The sequence below is a fragment of the Microcaecilia unicolor genome, chromosome 8 (genome assembly GCF_901765095.1).
Source record: "Microcaecilia unicolor chromosome 8, aMicUni1.1, whole genome shotgun sequence".
Lineage (NCBI taxonomy): Eukaryota > Metazoa > Chordata > Amphibia > Gymnophiona > Siphonopidae > Microcaecilia > Microcaecilia unicolor.
The window spans coordinates 189,857,222-189,877,060 of record NC_044038.1 but is presented as its reverse complement, the minus strand read 5'-3'; the positions used below and the strand labels follow the sequence as shown (position 1 = coordinate 189,877,060).

Sequence of the window (19,839 nt, the reverse complement as noted above, 5' to 3'; positions counted from 1 at the left end):
TTTGGACTCTTATAACTCCAGGCCATCTTGGGAACAATAACATCCAATACTCCAAATCCTCCCTCCCCTGCCCAAGCTAAGAACCCCAAAACAATCCTATACATATGTCAGGTCCTCGAGCCAGAACCGGAATACGTGAGCCCTTGGACCACTGCCGAGGAGCGGCAGGCAAGACCACCCTGGAACTGTAAACACGGAAGGACAGGGCTGGACCTCTGGACTGGAGTCGGGACTGAGGCAGGCAACTGGAACCGGCAGAACAGGAACAGCTTCACCTGCACTTGACCACCGTTCCCCTGGAGTTGAGCTCCAGCGTGCGGGTGGCCAGCAGGAAGAGGCCGGAACTGGAGATCAGAGGACCCACCACTGGGTCAGGGAACATGAGGAAGCTAGACTAACTACTAGACTCAGACTGAAAGCTGCTGCGCTGCCACTAGCAAGGAACACAAGACAGACCAGGGAGACAAGACGAATCAAAGCGTAACAGGAGCAAGGACCAGGGCACGCAGCAAGCTAACGGGGTTCAGGGAATACCCACAGGGTAAACCCACTAGCTAGGTAGAGGCAGGATACAGGATAAACCCCCAGGAAATACACACTAGCTAGACAGAGACAGGATTCAGGATGTACACTCAGGATATACAAGCAGGGTTCAGAATATACACTCAGGATAAACGCCCTAGCTAGGCAGAGGCAGGGTTCAGGATAACCCTCAGGGTAAGCGCCCTAGCTAGGCAGAAGCAGGGTTCAGGATATAGCCTCAGGATATACAAGCAGGGTTCAGGATAAACCCTCAGGGTAAACGCCCTAGCTAGGCAGATGCAGGGTTCGACAGGAACCGGCAAAGGTCAGGGCTGGCAGCAAGCGAGAGGAAAGTCAGGGAACAAGCAGGAGTCAAACTCGTCAGGCAAACAGAAGGAGTAATCAGGAACTAACAGACTTAGGGCTGGCAGCGGCAGAAGATTATATCGGGGTTCAGGCAATAGTCAGAGGCAGGCAGCAAGCGGAGAATATCGGGGGTTCAGGCAATAGTCAGAGGCAGCAGCAAGCAGAGAATATCGGGGTTCAGGCAATAGTCAGAGACAGGCAGCAAGCAGATAATATCGGGGTTCAGGCAATAGGCAGGCAGCAAGCAGAGAGTATCGGAGTTCAGGCAATAATCAGAGACAGGCAGCAGACTATAGAATACACCAGGAACTAGCAGAGTCAGGCTGAAGCTACAGACTCCCACTACAAACCGAGGGAGAGTGGCTGAAGGCTTCAGACTCCAAACACAGAGCAAGGGAATAGAAGGACAAGCAGTCCACAGACCCAAACAGAAGGGCAGAGCCACATAAAACATAATAGTAACATAGTAGATAACGGCAGAAAAAGACCTGCACAGTCCATCTAGTCTGCCCAACAAGATAAACTCATATGTGCTACTTCTTGTGTATACCTTACCTTGATTTGTATCTGCCATTTTCAGGACAAAGACCGTAGAAGTCTTGCCCAGAACTAGCACCCTTTTCAGGACACAGACCGTAGAAGTCTTGCCAGAACTAGCCCCACCACCCAAACACCAACCCCGCCTCCCAATCTCGGCTAAGCTTCTGAGGATCCATTCTCTTCATAGCCGTCAAACGTTCCATCTCACAGATATACCACAAGTTGGAGATCCACCTAACCCCTTCCAATGCTGTGCTAAATTTAGACGGGCAGCATGCATGGCATGTCTAACTAACAAGGACTGCCTGAAGTGTAAGACCCAATGGCTTCCGTCCCAACAAGAACACAGCTGGGTGCCACTGGACATCTCTACCCACCCCACAATTGAATCCGAGACTGAATCGCCCTCCCAAAAAGCTCTAGCTTTAGGACACTTCCCCCAAATGTGACCCTCGTCCCCGAGACCAAATAGCCTCTTCAACAATTGGGGGACTCATTGGGAAACATATGATGAAGACGCACTGGCGTAAGATACCAACGATAAAATACCTTCATTGCATTTTCCTTCAAAGCAACAGCTAATGAGGATTTCAAAAGTGCTCTTTCCACGAGCAGCCAATCTGCATCTGATATTTCAATCCCTAACTCCTTCTCCCAATTCCGCCTATGGAGAGTATAAGGTTTAAGACGTCTAGCCAGGTATCCATACAAACAGGTAACCAGCCCCCGAGTACTCCTAGAGTCCTCGCATAAGTCCTCTAAATAAGAATCTTCCCTCATAATACACAACCTATGTGCTGGAAGGACTAGCAGTCCACAGACACAAAGAGAAGCTGGGCCAGAACCCAGAGAAAGGCTAAGCAGTAGTGCAGCACAACACTAACTAACCTGAACTGGCCTAAAGGCATAACACCATGCAAAGGCCCTGAATGCTAGCACAGCACTTCTTATGAAAGTCCTCACTGATGATGTCACCTGCACAGGACAGGAGCAGGAAACACACTCACACCAAGGGGAGGCTGGGAACACATAGGAAGTGAACACACAGGAAAGACAAGCAGGAGCCATCTTGGAAGGTGGCACAGAGTAGGCGGCAGCCATCTTAGATGCTGGCTCCCCAGAGAATCATAGCCCACACAGGTGAGGTCAAGTGAAGTAATCAGCACATAGAGCCAGAGACAAAACTAACACAGAGACAGACAGAAGCCAGCACAGAGGCTGACCCCCAGAAACAAGGTAAGGCTGAGGGTGGTCACGGCCACAGACGTGACAACATAAGGGTACCTACTCATGGAACACTCAAACATATTCAGTACAGCACTTCTAGCTTTATGGAAGATAGCTTGCAAATAACTGTTACAGATAGATATGAAAGCCCCTTCGCCCTTTTGGAGAACCCCTTGCAGGTCTTGCCTCCCATAACACGTAAGCATGCAATCTATTTCTCCAATTCCAGAATGATGGAGGCTCGTCATGTACCCAATGTTTGAGTATGCATTTCTTCCCCACTGCGTAAGCTTTACTAAGAAATACGCGGGAATTTTTGTCCGAAATCCCATATGCCTCCCATTTATTCAGCAAAACTCCCTTCCAAGAATATATTACACGTTGGTCAAGTACAGTTCCTAAATACCGATGAAGCAACCTCAAAAGCTTGGATGCCACTGCATCGCCAAAATGCATGAAAAAAAAAAAAAAAGGTCATTGTCTCCCCCCCTGACATTTGGGACATTGACCAACATGCACCCAACCTGCTCTTGCAGCCTGATATGGGATACATAGGCCCTATGAGTACTCTACATGAACTCTCCTGTAATTCCGCTTCCTAACCTGCTTTGGGATAGCTTTAATCAATTTTAAAAAGTCTACCCCTTTTAGCTCATGCCCAAGATCTCTACTCTAAGTCTTCCGAAGAGAACCATATTTCTCGGGGAGGAAGAAGAGAAAACCAATGCTTTATGTAAAACCGACACTGAAACCTGTCCAAAAACATCTCCTTGTAAAAAAAAAAAAAAAATTGTCTCTGGCCTTGTTTTCAGAGCAACAAAGAGTCCAAAATCTCCTGCAAAAAAAACACAAGAAAGCAACAAAACGAGCGGAAGATATCCAGAAAGACCAAACTGAAGTCACAGATGTTGAGAAACCAAAATAATTTATTAGGACCCAACACGGTCTGTGTTTCGGCCAAAAAAAAAAAAAAAGGCCTTCTTCAGGGGTCTACAAATTGGCATATATGGATGTTCCTCCAAAGGTTCTCACAAAATGAGATGATCGCTTGGTGCTATCCAAGTAAAGCATAGACATCTGTGACTTCAGTTTGGTCTTTCTGGATATCTTCCGCTCGTTTTGTTGCTTTCTTGTTTTCAGAGCCTCATGATCTAAGCTGGAATTCAGCGAAGTAATCCTTATAGGTCAGAGAAAGCCGCTGTTGTAGATCCTGAAAAGAATACAAGACACCTTCCTCATTGCAAAAATGTTCAATTAGAATGATACCCATATCTGACCATCTTTTAAAACAGCCCTGGTGGAAAATCAGGATTACCCTGACATGGCAGTAAGTCACTAACATTCAGGTTCCGATTCCAGCACTTCAAGAGAACATCCAAATGCCTCAATGATTGCAGCAAACACTCTACGACAACAATTGGGTCAAATTTTTTGGTTTTGGACATGCAAGAGATAATTCTGATGCTACGGCTTGTATTTTCCCACCGTGTACAAGTACGATTTCTAAATCGATCATATCACCATGGAGACGGTATGTGGAATGCTCAGGAATTACCACTTTCACCGATTCTCTTTAAATTTAACGATGTTACCACTGGCCAGATCAATATCCAACCAAGGCCTAAACCCTTATTATTTATGCTGATGATGTTACGATTTGTATTTTGTTTAAACACGACCTATCAACCATAGCTTCCAAATAATGAACTCATGGGCGGATGCATTCCAACTTAAGCTTAATGCAGATAAGACTCAATGTCTTATCCTTTCATCGCAGTATAACAAAATCAACTATACCAATATAAATACACCAAGCCACACTCTTTCTGTTGCAGACACCCTGAAACTCCTGGGTGTTATAATTGATCAAAATCTTACCCTAGATAGTCATGTAAAATCTTATAAAAAAAGATGTTCTATGCAATGGGGAAACTTAAAAGAGTGAAAACCTTTTTCCCAACGGAGGTATTCCGCAAACTGGTGCAATCATTGGTATTGAGCCATTTGGACTACTGTAATTCCATCTACGCAGGATGCAAAGCACAAACCATTAAGAAACTCCAGACTGCCCAGAACACCGCAGCCACACATATTCGGAAAAGCGAAATATGAATGCGCCAAACTCCTTAGAGAAAAATTACATTGGCTCCCATTGAAAGATCGAATTGCATTCAAAATTTGCACCTGGTGCATAAAATCATTTATGGAGAGGCCCCACCATACATGTCTGACCCTAATAGATTTACCATCAAGAAATACAAAAAGTTCTTCATGTACTTTCTTAAACCTCCACTACCCCAATTGTAGAGGACTTAAATTCAAAATCAATACATGCATTTAGTTCTCCTACCTCTGCACGCAATTATGGAATGACCTACCGACTACCATAAAACCGCATGACCCAACAACCTTCCGAAAGCTACTGAAGATGAACCTGATCAAAGAGACCTACAAGAAGAATCCTCCATAATGCCTTGGCTCTTAACCACACTAGAACCAACTAATACTGATCTCTTAATTTGACTACCTTAATCACATTACCATATTGAGCATCATATCTTATTCCTGCTCTCACTTATATGTTATGTAGTACTTATTCATTAACCCTTATTTTTCCTGTTATTCCTCACACCTTAATTGTAATATGTTGAATTATTCTGTAAATGGTGATCGCCATTGCGACATGATGTAAGCCACATTTAGCCTGCAAACAGGTGGGATAATGTGGGATACAAATGCAGCAAATAAACTGCTCTGTTGCAAACAACCAATCCCTAAGGTGTCGCAGGAAGCAAGCCTGGTTATAGCGTCTAAGGCAAGGTAAACCTAAACCTCCCTGCGGCCAGGAATCATAAAGATACTCTAGACGCATTTTTTTTTATTTCCTCCCCCCCCCCCCCCCCCCCCCCCCCCCCCCCCCCCACACACACAAATTTCCTACACCGCTTATTTAACAGCTGTAAGTCCTACCTCAAGATGCGCAATGGTAAAACTTGGAGAACATAGAGCCATCGCGGAAAAAATAAGCATTTTAAAAAGATTATCCTGCCCATCAAAGATATAGGCAAATGACTCCATTCTAAAATGAAGCTTGTATCAACAGCCTATCAACATTCAAACGATACAGACTTGAAGTCTCCATAATCAACAACACCCCCTAATAATGGAAAGAGTCACCAGACCATCTTACTGGGTCAAGTCTTTGCCAGGCCATTCCCCGATCCACCACTCGCTGCAACATCTCTGATTTATCGACATTTAACTTAAAACCTGAGAAATCCCCATATTCTGCCATAGATTCTAACAAAGCTCCTATTGATACTTGGAGACTGGTCACACGTACCAACAAATCATCCATAAATGCTGCTATCTTAAAAGTATCTGCTCCTAACTGAAAACCTTGTATATCAGGCTTCCTCTGAGTATCTCGTATCAGAGGGTCCAACGTTAGAACAAACAGCGGTGAGAGCAGACAACCCTGTCTGGTACCTTGATATATTGAAAAGGGGGTAGAAAGCAGTCCATTTGCCCAAACTTGAGCTTGAGGAAGAAAATACAAAGCCCAGATTGCTTTCTGAAAAAAAAAAAAAAATCACATAGTCCATAAGCCTCTAACACCCACACTACCCTATCAAACGCCTTTTCCGCATCAAAACTGACCATCACTGAAGATACATCCTGACCCGCTGCTAACTGTAGAGTAGTAAGAATCTCTCTCATATTCTTTGTGATGTTACTGCCTTGCACAAAAACAACTCCTCAAGTAAATCAGGAAGTATACAAGAAAGGCGATTTGCCAAGACGTTTGCAAACAATTTAGCATCATAATTGAGCAATGAAATTGGTCGGTAGGATTCTGGTTTTTGTGGGTCTCGATCCGGTTTTGGCAAAACAATTATCTGGGTGAGCCTTAGGGATTCAGGCAGTTGTCTCTCTCCCACTATACAATTAAGTACAGAGATCAGCAGGGGGGTACAACCTCCTCCCTCAGAATCTTATAAAATTCCCCTCTATAGCCATCAGGTCCAGAAGCCTTTCCAGGAGGTCCCCGCTGTATAGCCCAAGATACCTCCTCTGCTGCAAAAGCAGCATTTAGTATGGCCAAACTGTCTGGCGCCAACCGTGAAAGATCGAAACCGCAGAGAAACATAGAGCTTTCCAACGGAGAAGGATCTGGGGATGAATACAACTGGGTGTAGTAATCCCTCAGAATACAATTAAAACATCTGTTCTCCAAACCCCAAGCAGAGGAGTACAGAGCATCAATCTTGACCTTTGCGGGGTTGAGCCAAGCGGGCTAGTAGCCTACCACTCTTATTTGCATACTTATACAATTGATACTGAAAATAACTGCGTGACTTTTGGATAGCATGATTAATTCATTCATTAGGGTTTGTTGCAACTCTAGGAGCTGGGTCCTAACCTGTGCATTATGATGGATCCCATAGAGATGTCTCAGGCGTGTTATCTCCCTTTCCAAACAAAACAGCTCCCTGTCCCTAGTCTTTCTTTTGATGACTAACATATGCTATAATCTGTTTTGTGTTAGGATACCGCTAAAGCAGTGCTCAGGAGAGAGAACTATCCACATGAGCAGCATTCGTTTCCTTGAATATCTGGTATTTCTGCGTGATAAAGCCTATAAATCTTCCATCCCTGTATAAACATACAGGGAACTTCCGTTGATGTCGTGAAGACGCCGCGGGGATCTCCCAGCTAGCGGAGACCATAGCATGATTAGAGATGTTAATAGGTCCAATCTCTGCTCCCTGTACTGTTGTAAACAAACAACAAGAAATGAAAATATAGTCAGTTCTGGACATGGTGGCATGCGCCTGAGACAAATGAGTATAATCCCTTTCAACCAGGTACAAGGTACGCCACACATCCACCAAGTCCAGGACTTCACATAGCATTGGAATACCCTGAGCCGTAGGGTAAAAGCTACTCCCTGTCCCATGAGATCTGTCTAGCCTCGGGTCTTCCACTTCATTAAATCTCCCCTAACAGAAAATCCCCCCCCTTCAGAAACTCTGAAGATGATGAAGAAGCTGCTGTAGAAGGCTTTACTATACACGTTTGGTGCATAAACATTACAAAGGCAGCAATGATGGCGTTCAACATGACGTGAACCAGCAGAAATCGCCCAGCATCATCATGAATAATTTTATGAGTAACTAGCTGGATCCCTTTCTGAACTAGTATAATAAACACCAGTCTTTTTGGCCTGTGCTAGGGATTCAAAATTGGAACCTACCCACCATCGGCATAGCTTCTGATGCTCCTTAGCATCTAAGTGTGTTTCTTGAAGGAAGGCGACAGACGCTGTCAGTTTAAAGCGTGAAGTATTTTATAACGCTTAATTGGGGATGAGATACCTCCCACATTCCAGGTCACCATCTTGAAGGGCATTACTTGAGAGCAGTATACAAATAATATAATAAGTTGATAACCATTCTAAAAGGGTGGTCAGGGCATCCCAGTCACTGCCCACACCACCCCAACCTGACCATCTTCTGGTGCTCATCCTCCCATGACAAGCTGGAGTTCCTTACATACTTCCAACCTCCATACCCTCACAATCCCAGCCCCACCTCCCCTGCCCCTTCCTCCCTCCCTCCCCTCTCCGAAAAGGCACAATAAGGTGCTCGACCTCTGTACCCCAGCTGCAGGCTAAGATTGATAAAGGCAAGTGGTTCTCAACCCCTATCCCCACCTAGTATTACAGCATGGGAAGCAAAGATATATCTTGTAGAATTTTAGGGGGATAAAACAAACACAAAACAGAGTGTTTAAACGCCCCCCCCCCCCCCCCCCCAACCACAATCAAAAAGGTCGCAGACGTAATACTGAGAGAGTCACAGGAGTCACTGGGATGTGCTCGGACTCTCTCATTCCAACTGATCCACATAGGCCTGGGCCGCCTCTACTTTGACATAATAATGGAAAGTGCCATTATGTTGAATCCGAAGCTTAGCTGGATAGAACAAGCTGAACTGTACTCGCAACTGGTGTAAGCGGCTACAAAGCGGGGAAAACTTTCCGTTGGAGATACTTTGGAACAACAATCCTGAAAACATAAAATCTTATGACCTTCATAATCCAGGCTTTTACCACTTCGAATAGCAGCCAATATCTCCATCTTATGATGATAGTGAAGCAATGACTGTCCTGGGGCGCTCCATAGTCGAGCGTTTGGGGCCCAGCCGATGTGCACGTTCTATATGCAAAGGGCAAGCCGTGCTTTGATGTTGTAAGAATCTTGGGAACCATGCTTCCAGGAAGCCGTACATTTCTGCGTCATGTACCGTTTCCAGCAATCCTACCAGTCTCAGATTGTTCCTTCGAAAGCAGTTTTCCAAGTCATCAACCTTCTCCTCCAAGGACGAAACCTTATCCTTAAGGCGTTTGATTTCCAAAGAAGATGCTTGGGTTGAGGTTTCCACCTCTCCAATTCTCTGTTGGACCTCCTGAAGGTATTTGGTAATAGTAATAAATTGGTGTTCCGTGCCAAAAACTTTTGCAACTGTGTGCCCAGGGCCTGCTCTACTACGTGGCCGACCTCAGCAACTATTTCCAACGCCCAAGCAGATCCCACTGTTGGCAAGGAAGGGGTGCTTCTCTCCACCATCTTTAACCCTTCTTCATGATTCTTCTCTGAGTCCTTCTGATACCCACAGACAGCCATGCAGAAACACCTTGCTTTCCAGGAAAGTCCAACACTACAGTGCCTCTTCCCAAATTAGGCAACAAACCAGCACCTCCAGGAGTCAGAGAGAGGTTGATATGGAGGGGGGGGGGGGGGGAGAGAGAACCCACACACACTTTTTTACATGTTATCGTTTCTTTTGGGGGGTTTTTTAATGAGTATTATGTTGTACCCCACCTAGATGGCTAGATAGGCGGGTTATAAATGTATTAAATAAATAGGAGCTGGATCAGATGAGACCAGGAGCTCGTGGACAGACCATCCATCCGCCTACTGAAGATAGCTGCACTGTCTTATAGGATGGAATGCTCCCCAATCCTGTATCTCCACCTACTGGTGCACTGTCTTATAGGATGGAATGCTCCCCAATCCCCAATTCTGTATCTCCACCTGCTGGTAGATGGTCACAACCCACAAGTCTCTGGATTTGTCTGCTGCTTACACTAAGGAATGGTGGATTCCTTGTTAGATGCGAACCTGACAGTGTTGTAGACAACTATTTGAAAGAGACCAGAGGAATGTTAATAGTTAAGCATGACAGATTTGGTTCTGGTTAATTTCTTTAGGAAAAGTTCAGTCCACTTTCATGGTTCTCCTGAAGGACTCATAATATTGGTAGGAAAGAAATTTATTCAAGATTTCATGAGATAACAGGGGATACTTAGGCTAAGATAGGATTTTAGGGATTTTAAAATGGAAGACAGCAGAGCCATATTATTTTGAGATGATTATAAAGTGCTAGGCCACAGTATACAGGGCATAGCTGGTTCCCTGTTAATTCACCTTTGGATGTTATTTTTAAGTCCCGTTATTTGAGTTGGACTCTCTAAAGGCTCACCTGTTCAGGAACAACCAGGACAAAGTTTGCATTCATGTAAGTAATGTTTGCGTTTGCTCAAGCAGTATTTACAGAAGAGGCCAGGCTGACCCAGATCCGTGGGAAGGATATTCGGCCCAGTGCCCTAAGATACGCTAATGAGAGTGATGAACTGGACCAATGGAAGGTTTTGAAAAGGGAGATGTAAGGTGAACCTATTGGAAGTGACGAATGGTAAACTGACAAGATGTCTGAATACATACTTTCCTCCCTGGAACTTTCCTTGGACTATTTACTGCAATATCGTCCACATCATCAGATGCCCTAGGACACATAGAACAGGGGTGGAGCTTCCCACTAGGGTCCATTAAATATGTTTATTATAACAGATAAAAACTGGAAAGGGATTTTTTTTCCCCGCTGAGAATCTTCGTGATGATGAGTAGATGAAGGAAGAAAGTCTCACTGACTGATTTCCTCACATCCAGGCATCCAGAAAAGCCCTCGTCCCTGTGTTATTGGTCTGAACTTTGATATCACCTCAGGGTAACAGGCTTGGTGAGTGTATCGGTTAGCTACGCAAACAATCAGTATGATGGAGAAACTGATGCTCTTTAGTTGTCCTAGGACTGACTCTGCTAATGATTAGCTTGTTTTGTAAGCTTAGCTAAAATAAAAATAATCAGTAAAATATATTTTTACTGATCCAGCCATGCTTCTTGTCATACTACAAATCTTAATCTTGTATCAGTAATTCTACATTGTGATTATTCAGGCATCAATTAGAAAGAAAGTTCTTAATTTTCACAAAGAAAGGTTTCTTCCTTTTAACATCGCCTCTGGGTAAAAGGCATAGCTTTGGAAAGGGGTTAAAAACATAGCACAGCACACTTTTCCCCTAACAATATGAAGGGATTTTCTTAAGACCCAGAATTTTATCTCTAGGTATACCTTTTTTCCTGAAGTTCCCTAGGCAGTGCCAGGTGAGATTTTAGGGGAAAGATAACATTCTTCTTGAACATTCACAATTCGAAGAGTTGGTTCTAGCTCAGGAAGCCTTACAAGATGGAGGAGTGGCTTAGTGGTTAGGATGGTGGACTTTGGTCCTGGGGAACTGAGGAACTGAGTGCGATTCCCGGCACAGGCAGCTCCTTGTGACTCTGGGCAAGTCACTTAACCCTCCATTGCCTACTGCATTGAGCCTGCCATGAGTGGGAAAGCGCGGGGTACAAATGTAACAAAAAAAAAAAAAGATCAGGTGATTATGGAAGAATACCTACTCTGATCAGCACTGGACAGCAATAGGGCTTAGTTTGTGTCTTATTTTCCTTTTATTCTATTTCCTTATTGTTACCTCTCCTTCAAATTTTCTTTATTTAGACCAGGGTGCTTTTGTATTTTTTTTCTATTTCTACTTTTTGGTATTTTTTTGTACTTTATTGGTAACACAGTCTAGAAGTTGATGCAACTATTTGGTTATGTTCATATATATTTAAAAAAAATTAGTGGCAATTTACTACAGCTTTTACAAGTAAGGCTGCCAACTAGATCCAAATTTTCCCAACAGGTTGATCCAGTCCTGGGTTTACTCCATTGCATGCAGGGATTTGTACTATTGCTTCTCTTAGGGAATGCAATGGGGAAATTTAAAGTACAAATCCCTGCATGCAAAGGGATAAACCCAGGACTAGATTAACCCTGTCAAGTGAATCCCAACGTAGCTGGCAACCTTACACAGCTAGATATGGGCAATTATTTATGATGATTAAATAAAGTAGTGCGATAGCCATTTTAGTCCACTTTAAAGTTAAATAAAAAATATACCACAGTCAAATAAACCCATCTGAAACTGAACATTTTCCCCTAAAAAATTGAGAGGGGGGAATGTTAAGTATAAGCCGAGGGTTTATGTTATAGCATTCCTCTCCTTCCCCCTGTCAACACCTACACCCTGAAATGGAAGAGCTCAAGTACTTCCTCCAACCCTCCCCCAGACCTACTGTACCACCCTGGTGGTCTAATGGCGAGTCAGGGAACGAGCAATCTCCATTGGCTTCTGTCCATATTACCTCTGTAGTGAAAATGAATGCCAGGGCTCTACAGTAAGGAAGACGAATATAAACTGATGAAATGCAAGTCTTAATGCCTTCTTTGGCCAAAACAAACCTGTTTATATTAGAGTATATATGATGTGACTGAAAGGACCTGAGGAAGGTGGTTTTGGACTATGAAAGTTAGTGCAATTAGAAAGGGGTTTTTTGGTTTTTTTTTTAATATAATTTGTCACAGGTGGCTTATAATGCCATACACCACTGCAAGAACTTTGCAACTCAGACTAAACACTACAATAAACAAACTTGTATTTTAAAGTTATTGATTGGAATGAGCATGCTTTGGGTATACATCTCATCAATTTGTATTTTGCTTGGCACAGGAGGGAATGCATTCCTGTTTCTCTCAGTCTAGCTTTTTAGCTTTTCCAATTCAGTGTTTGCCAAATGGTCCTGGGAAAGGTGTGTAGTTTGTTTCTGTTAACATGTAGTTTCTTAGTAGGGATCTGTAGCAATCAAATGTCTCAACGTCTCTAGAACAGATCTGTCCAGTGTTGGGAGGGGCGGAACACGAAAGTAAATAAAATATTAGATATTATTAGGAAAGTAATGGAAAACAAAAATGAGGACGTTATAATGCATTTGTATCACTCCATTAATTCCATACCTTGAATACTGTGTGCAATTCTAGTCACCACATCTCAAAAAAAGATATAGCGGAATTAGAAAAGGTACAGAGAAGGGTGATGAAAATGATAAGGGGATGGGATGACTTCCCTATGAGGCTAAAGCAACTAGGGCTCTTCAGCTTGCAGAAAGATGGCTGAGGGGAGATATGATAGAGGTCTATAAAATGAGTGGAGTGGGTAGACATGAATCGTTTGTGTACTCCATCCAAAAATACTAGACTAGGGGGTATGCAATGAAGCTACAAAGCAGAAAATTTGAAACAAATCTGAGAAAATATTTCTTCACTCACGTGTAACTGGATTCTGGAATTTGTTGCTAGAGTATGTGGTAAAAGCGGTTAGCTTAGCGGGGTTTAAAAAAAGGTTTGATAACTTCCTAAAAGTAAAGTCTATAAGCCATTATTAAGATGGACTTGGGGAAAATCCACTGCTTATTTCTAGGATAAACAGCATAAAATGTATTGTACTGTTTTGGGATCTTGCCAGGTATTTGTAACCTGGATAGGCCACTGGTGGAAACAGAATGCTGGGCTTGATGGACCTTCAGTCTGTCCCAGTATGGCAATGCTTATGTTCTTATGTTAGAGCAATCAAAATGATAGAGGGGATAGAACTGCTCCCATATGAGGGAAGGCTAAAGAGGTTAGGGCTCTTCAGCTTGGAAGAGATGGATGAGGGGGGATATGATTGATGTATACAAAATCCTGAGTGGTGTGGAACGGGTGGAGGTGAATTGATTTTTCTCTCATTCAAAAAGTACAAAGATCAGGGGACACTCAATGAAATTGCATGAAAATACTTTTAAAACAAATAGGAGGAAATATTTTTTTCACTTAAAAGAATATTTAAGCTCTAGAACTCGTTGCCAGAGGATGTGGTAACAGCAGTTAGCATATCTGGGTTTAAAAAAGGTTTGAGCAAGTTTTCTGACGAACAGTCCATAGTCTTGTTATTGAGACAGACATGGGGGAAGCCACTGCTTGCCCCGGGATTGGTAACATGGAATGGTGCTACTAATTGGGTTTTTGCCAGGTACCTGTGACCTAGACTGGCCACTGATGGAAGCAGGATAATGGGCTAGATGGACCATTGGTCTGACCCAGTATGGCTATTCTTATGTTCAGAACATGAGTTAGTGGCAGGAATGGGAATAGAAGTATTAACAAGGGAGACAGGAACTCCCCCCCCCCCCCCCCCACACACACACAAAATAAATTAAAGGACTGTGCCAGCGACAAGAAAACAGCAAAATGGGCATGAATCAAGCCAATGGTAACTCTAGTCCGAGATATTGCATTTACCCGTACTAGGAAATGTGGATGGGCAGCCAGAAAGTTTGTGGCTTTTTTCCTTTAAAATTTCAAAATGAATGCCATTGAATATGCATATTTACACTGCATTTTCTTAGAATGCGCACACTTTCTGATAGTTTATGCACATCGCATTATCAAGAAAGAGTATGCACTATGTGCATATAGTGTACAATATTATTAGTAAACATTTCTTTCAATCTATCCCTATTACAAATATTTCTCCAGATGGTAAGGACTTGAAAATGTTACATATCAGACACATGAAATGTATATGCTGGAAACAAAACAAAAAAATCAATTCAGGTTTAACAAAAAAACAAAACAAAAAAAAAATACACACACACTTACTTTGTCAACCCCCATTTTCTTAAAGCCAGCCTGCAGGATTTTGAAGTTCTGAATATATTCATGCTCCAGTTTGGCTTGGAATTTCACTTTCTTTAGTGCAACAGAGCCAGGAAAGAGCATGTCCATAAACTGACAGTAAGCACTACCTGTCCAGGGGTGGGAAGAAAGAGAAAAGAAAAATCTTTCAACACTGCCCAGGAGAAAACACACACAAACACAAATAACCCACACTAAGGGCCAGATGTACTAAGGCGTGAATACGCAGCTGTTAAGCAGTCAGCTAACCAAGAAGCCATGGTTCAATTCCTACTTCTCCCACTCCTTGTGATCTTGAGCAAGTCATTTCAACCTCCATATCAAGTACAAGAAATTTAGGGCTCGATGCTCAAAACTCCAGCACTAGAGACAAGAACGCACATCCAACAGCACAAGAATGGCAATGAAAACTAGCCCCCCAGTGCCCAAAGCAAATAGGAAGCAAATTTTATGCACACTAGTAAAACGAAATCAAGGAGAAACGTGTCCAACCATGCGCACAAGAGCTAAGCTTACTGTGAAACCCCTGTGCGCATGTGCCACACAAAACAGGAATACGCAGGAGCACATCAGCACCCTTCATCTGCACTGTGAAACATAAAGCCCCCCCCCTACATTTTTGCAGTTTAAGTCCCCTAAGAGGCTCACACCAAAGCACAGGAAAACAGGTACCAAGGTCTGCCCTCACTTGGACTCGCAGACATGTTTTTTTCTATCAGCACTGGCTTCTAGAAGCCAAAATCCAGAAATGTAATATGAAAAATGCAGAAGAAATCCTCTCCTCAAAATCCGAAGGCCATACCTGACCTGGCAGTGTGTTTTCAGTATTAAGGCCAGCATTAGTTTCTGCACTTTCTGAACATTGGAATGAATACATTTAAATACAATTTGTGCGGGTCTTCAGCACACAGATTAACATGCATGCTGGACAGTTTTGTGCATCCTGCACTCATTAACATGTGTGCAGTTGCAGTTCTAATTGCTCCTAGCACCAGCGTTAGGTTTTGAGCATCTGGGCCACAGACTGTGAGCCTTCTAGAAACAGATTTATAATGAAAAATGGAAAGCAACCAAAACCGATATCCAAATAAAAGCATTTCTCCCCATAGGCAGAAACAGAAAAAGCCCTTTGCATATCAAGTTCTTAGACAATGACCACTACCATTTTTCAAAAGGATTCAAAACAAAGGTAATTTACATAGTGAATTCAGTCCAATTGTGTAAAAGGTTATGACAAAATGGATTGTTCAGGACAATTTATGTCTTGTTTTTTTTCTAATGGGATGAAGAGGCCAGGTAAGATATTTGATAAGATGGACAAAACCTTATCTTGGCCAGATGTTGAAGGAAGGGCATATGGGTGAAATAAAAAGCTATAAACAGAATTACTAATCTTTTGTAGTAACTTTGTGGAGCCTACTCCACACTAGCTTGTAACCAAAAGTTTCACTTTCCTGTACTATTTCAGGGCTACAAAAGGACACCCTTTGAGGTATGTACATCACATGCAGGGGGGCAGCCTTCCTTGTGGTACCCACCCTGCACTAGCCTCTGCCTACCACTCAAACTTCCACCATGTAATCCTCTTTCCCTCCAGAGAGACAGCAGAACTGCTTGCGAGTCAGCCTCTTCCTATACAAGTTTCACTTCAAAGTTTGAAGAGTACAGGCCTTGTAGTTTTACAGGAGCCTCAAACTCCTTTTGGTCCACAGTGAATCCATGAGGAAGTAGTCAAAAGCAACCAGCTTTATCCTCCTCTTTACTTTCTGGCAGGCTTTCCCCGTCCTTGGTCTGGCAATAGATACAGAGGCTGCTCATTCACTCCAGGTCATCTAACCTCAGTTGTGTTGTTAAATTCATCACGGGTGCCTAAATGTTCAATCATGTTACCACCTTGTTAAAATCAGAGCATTAGTTGCCGATATCTTACAGGATACCATGTTAACTATTACTTTTGGTACACCGAACACTGCATTCCTGTGATCCTCTTCTTTTTTTTATATCTGGTTCTTGATTTTTCTTTATACACTTTATGATCCACTCAACAAAACCTATTAGTTATTAGTTTAGGCACCATTTGTCACTCCATTTTTTTGTGTTACTGTGCCTACCCTGGAAATCAAATTCCCACTGCATTTAGGGTTAGAATCTTCCTACTGGATATTTAAGACTGGCCTCAAAACCTATTTTTTCACCAAAGCCTTTGAGGCTTTATTCTTTGCTCAGGGCCAGCTATTTGGGTGAACATGATTATGGTGTCTGGATTCTGGAGCCCTCAATAGCATGACTGTTCATAAGCAGGAAAGGAAAGGTGAGAATTAAAATATAAATTCTTCTCTCTCATTTTCAACTTTCCAATTTTGTTTCTACTATGTACCTTTACACTTAGTTTGTAAACTACCTAGATAGTGTAATAGGCAGTATACCAAATAAAAATCAAACTTAAGTGCTTTGGGTGTCTGGCACAGCTCCTTCTGGTGTAGTCCTTACAGCTGTGACACCGCTCTTATTAGTAAACCTACATTCTGAATCTGAGCTGGCTTAAACTGTGTAGTGCTTTTAAAGTTGGGCAGAGCCCTGGTCAGGATTAGATTCTGATCTTTTTTCAATACTGCAACCACCACAGAAAAGACCTCTGAATGAAGTTTAACCCCTTTTAAAGAGTTATCATGCTTGTGAATGTATGAACAAGTTCTAAAAAACACCAAAGATTCATGCATAAAGGCTTTAAAAAGTAACATATTATGACCTATTAGAAGCTGATCCTACATCTGCTCTACTCACTAACCCAAATATTGCTTTCTGTATGGTCACTCCCAGTCTGCAATATATACTTGCTTTGCTAAAAGTTCAAGCATATCAGGGACATATATTCCTTACCAGAGCAAAGCTGTTCAATTTTTGTCAGGTTGAGTTGCAATGATTCATTGATCCAGGCCAACATGTCATGTCGGCTCAAGTTATCACTGGTTACAGAGGTGGAATACACATTAACAGCCATTTCCTAAATAAAAGGATCAGAAAAATAACAGTTAATATTTAACACCACAAATCAGAAAAGTAGGTTTACATTAAAATGTTTACTGTTTTAATCACCTGTTTTCTAATGGTACTTTCCAGATGTACTTATCTTTTGTACTAACGTTGGGTATTCACTCTACACTAGCTTGCAACCAAGCGCTTCCCTTTCATGTAGTATTTCAGGGCTACAAAAGGATAGCTTTTGAGATATATACATCACATGCAAGGAGGAGCCTTCCTTGTTGTACCCACCCTGCACTAGCCTCTGCTACCTCCCTGAAACTACCACCATGTAATCATCTTTCCATTCAGAAAGACAGCATAACTTCTTGTGAGTCAGCCTCTTCCTAAACAAGTTTCACTTCAAAGTTTGAAGTGTATAGGCCTTGGAGTCTTACAGGAGCTACAAACCACCCCTTCTGGTCCAAACTTCACAGTGAATCTGGTAAAGGTAAATAAAATAAAAGGAGGCAATAGTCAAGAGCAACCAGCTTTGTTATCCTCCCACAAGTGGTAAAAAAAACAGTTACACTATGTAACAAAGGACAGTAAAGAACATAGCAATGAAGACCCAAAGACTGCAGTTTGTTTGTTTTTTTAATCTACAATAGTCTTATTTTTTTATAATATAGTACAAAACATTGATGAAATCAGAACATGCAGTTAAATGTAAATAAAGTTCCTTACCTATCCCATGAAAATAACTTATTTCAGTCTCTATCAGCAAAATACTTGCCAACCTGGATGGGCACCCAGAGTGAGTGGCTACAGGCATGGGATGCAATTAAAACAAAACATCTGACCTTTGTTAAAAGCCAAAGAAAGGAGACATGAACATACCAGGGAAACTCTCTCCTCTAGATACGCCTATTATAGAAGTTGAAGGAGATAAACTAAAAAAGCAGAAAGTGAACCAGTACAAAATGAGAGCTGGACGTAAACTGCTTTACGTTGATGCCACTAAGCAACAGAAGCTTGAAGCAGTCCTTACACATGGCAGCCCGTGGTACCTTCGAGGCCCAAGGTTATAATGTTCTTTAGATCATGGATTCAGAACCACGTACACGTATTTATATATCCAAAGATACCAAGTCACACACATTCGAGGACCGGTGAACCGGCCTCCCAACACATTGGTCTACTATCTCTCCCTGTCGCTTCCGCTCTCCCCAGTCCAACACATCTAACCTTCTCAGTTCTCCTCCCTGACCGCGACCCAGCACCTCCTACCTCACCCCACCCACCATCATCATCATCATCATTATCACCACCAAACTCATACCTAAAGTTGCCCACCACCACCAGTCCCACGGCTTTTCTTTTCAGGTGCCCCGGCCGTCTTCCTCTGACGCAAGTTCCGTTCTCTACTTCTCTTCCTCCAATGCGTCCCACCTTGCCGGAAACAGGAAGTTGCGTCAGAGGAGGGTAGGTAGGACGCGTGCAGAATTTAAAAAGTTGCGTCAGAGAAGGGAACAACGCTTGGGCGATCAAAGACAAGACAAGTTGGAAGTAGAGAGCAGCTACCACGGCAATGGAGCTTATCTTTAGGCTGAAGGTAGCGAGTGGAGCTTGTCGCCATATTGAGCCGTCCAAACATTAACAAACGCTATCGAAAACAATAGCAAACTTATTAAGTTTTTATTGTTTTGCATTCTTTCTGTTAAGAGGGGATGAGAGAGATTTCGAGGGGTCTGTGAAGGGGAGAGGGTTAAATTGAAAAAAAAATTGTCATTGCTTAAGAGATTGCTTTTGTCATTTGGCAATGCTATATTGTGAATTTCAGTGCTACGCTGTATGCCGTTATTTTTGCTTATGATGACAATAAAGATATTTTTGTATAAAAACAATAGCAAATGGGTATGACTGCCTATGTGTGGAATTGTTTTTATTTATTTGAAAGCTTACCATATGTAGATAAATATCCCAATATCATGAAATAACATTGAAAATCACTAAGGCAGAGCTGCCAAGGTCCTGATGTTTGAGACAGATTTAAGCCACACCCAACTCTGCCCAATAAATACCCTTATCACACACCCTAAACCTGCCCACTCCATCTTCTGGCTCCTCTGACAAACTTCAGCTTCAGGACCAACAAGGAGATGTCTTAAGGCCATCTCCCTCTGCCAATGGAAGGGGATGCTACTTAGCGCTGTCCTGCAACCCCTTTAACCATGGGGCCAGTATTTCTCCCTCTCTT

General features: G+C 42.7%; 1 protein-coding gene across 5 annotated transcripts in view; it reads right to left on the bottom strand.

Moving 5' to 3' along the window:
* The window catches only part of MAPRE1 (microtubule associated protein RP/EB family member 1), a 171,456-nt gene extending 152,424 nt beyond the window's left edge, over positions 1-19,032 (bottom strand). For 2 of the 5 annotated variants that reach the window (XM_030211661.1, XM_030211666.1), the window contains exons 1-3: positions 18,922-19,032; positions 17,499-17,622; positions 14,583-14,728 (exon numbers count right to left, since the gene is read on the bottom strand). In XM_030211661.1, the coding sequence (XP_030067521.1) occupies positions 14,583-14,728; positions 17,499-17,619 (267 nt within the window). In that variant the 5' untranslated portion in view covers positions 17,620-17,622; positions 18,922-19,032. Of the gene's footprint in view, positions 1-14,582; positions 14,729-17,498; positions 17,623-17,714; positions 17,800-18,479; positions 18,784-18,827; positions 18,852-18,921 lie in introns of those variants that run through there. The other 3 variants (XM_030211665.1, XM_030211664.1, XM_030211662.1) reach the window with 3 other exon arrangements.
* Between the last annotated feature and the right edge of the window lie 807 nt (positions 19,033-19,839).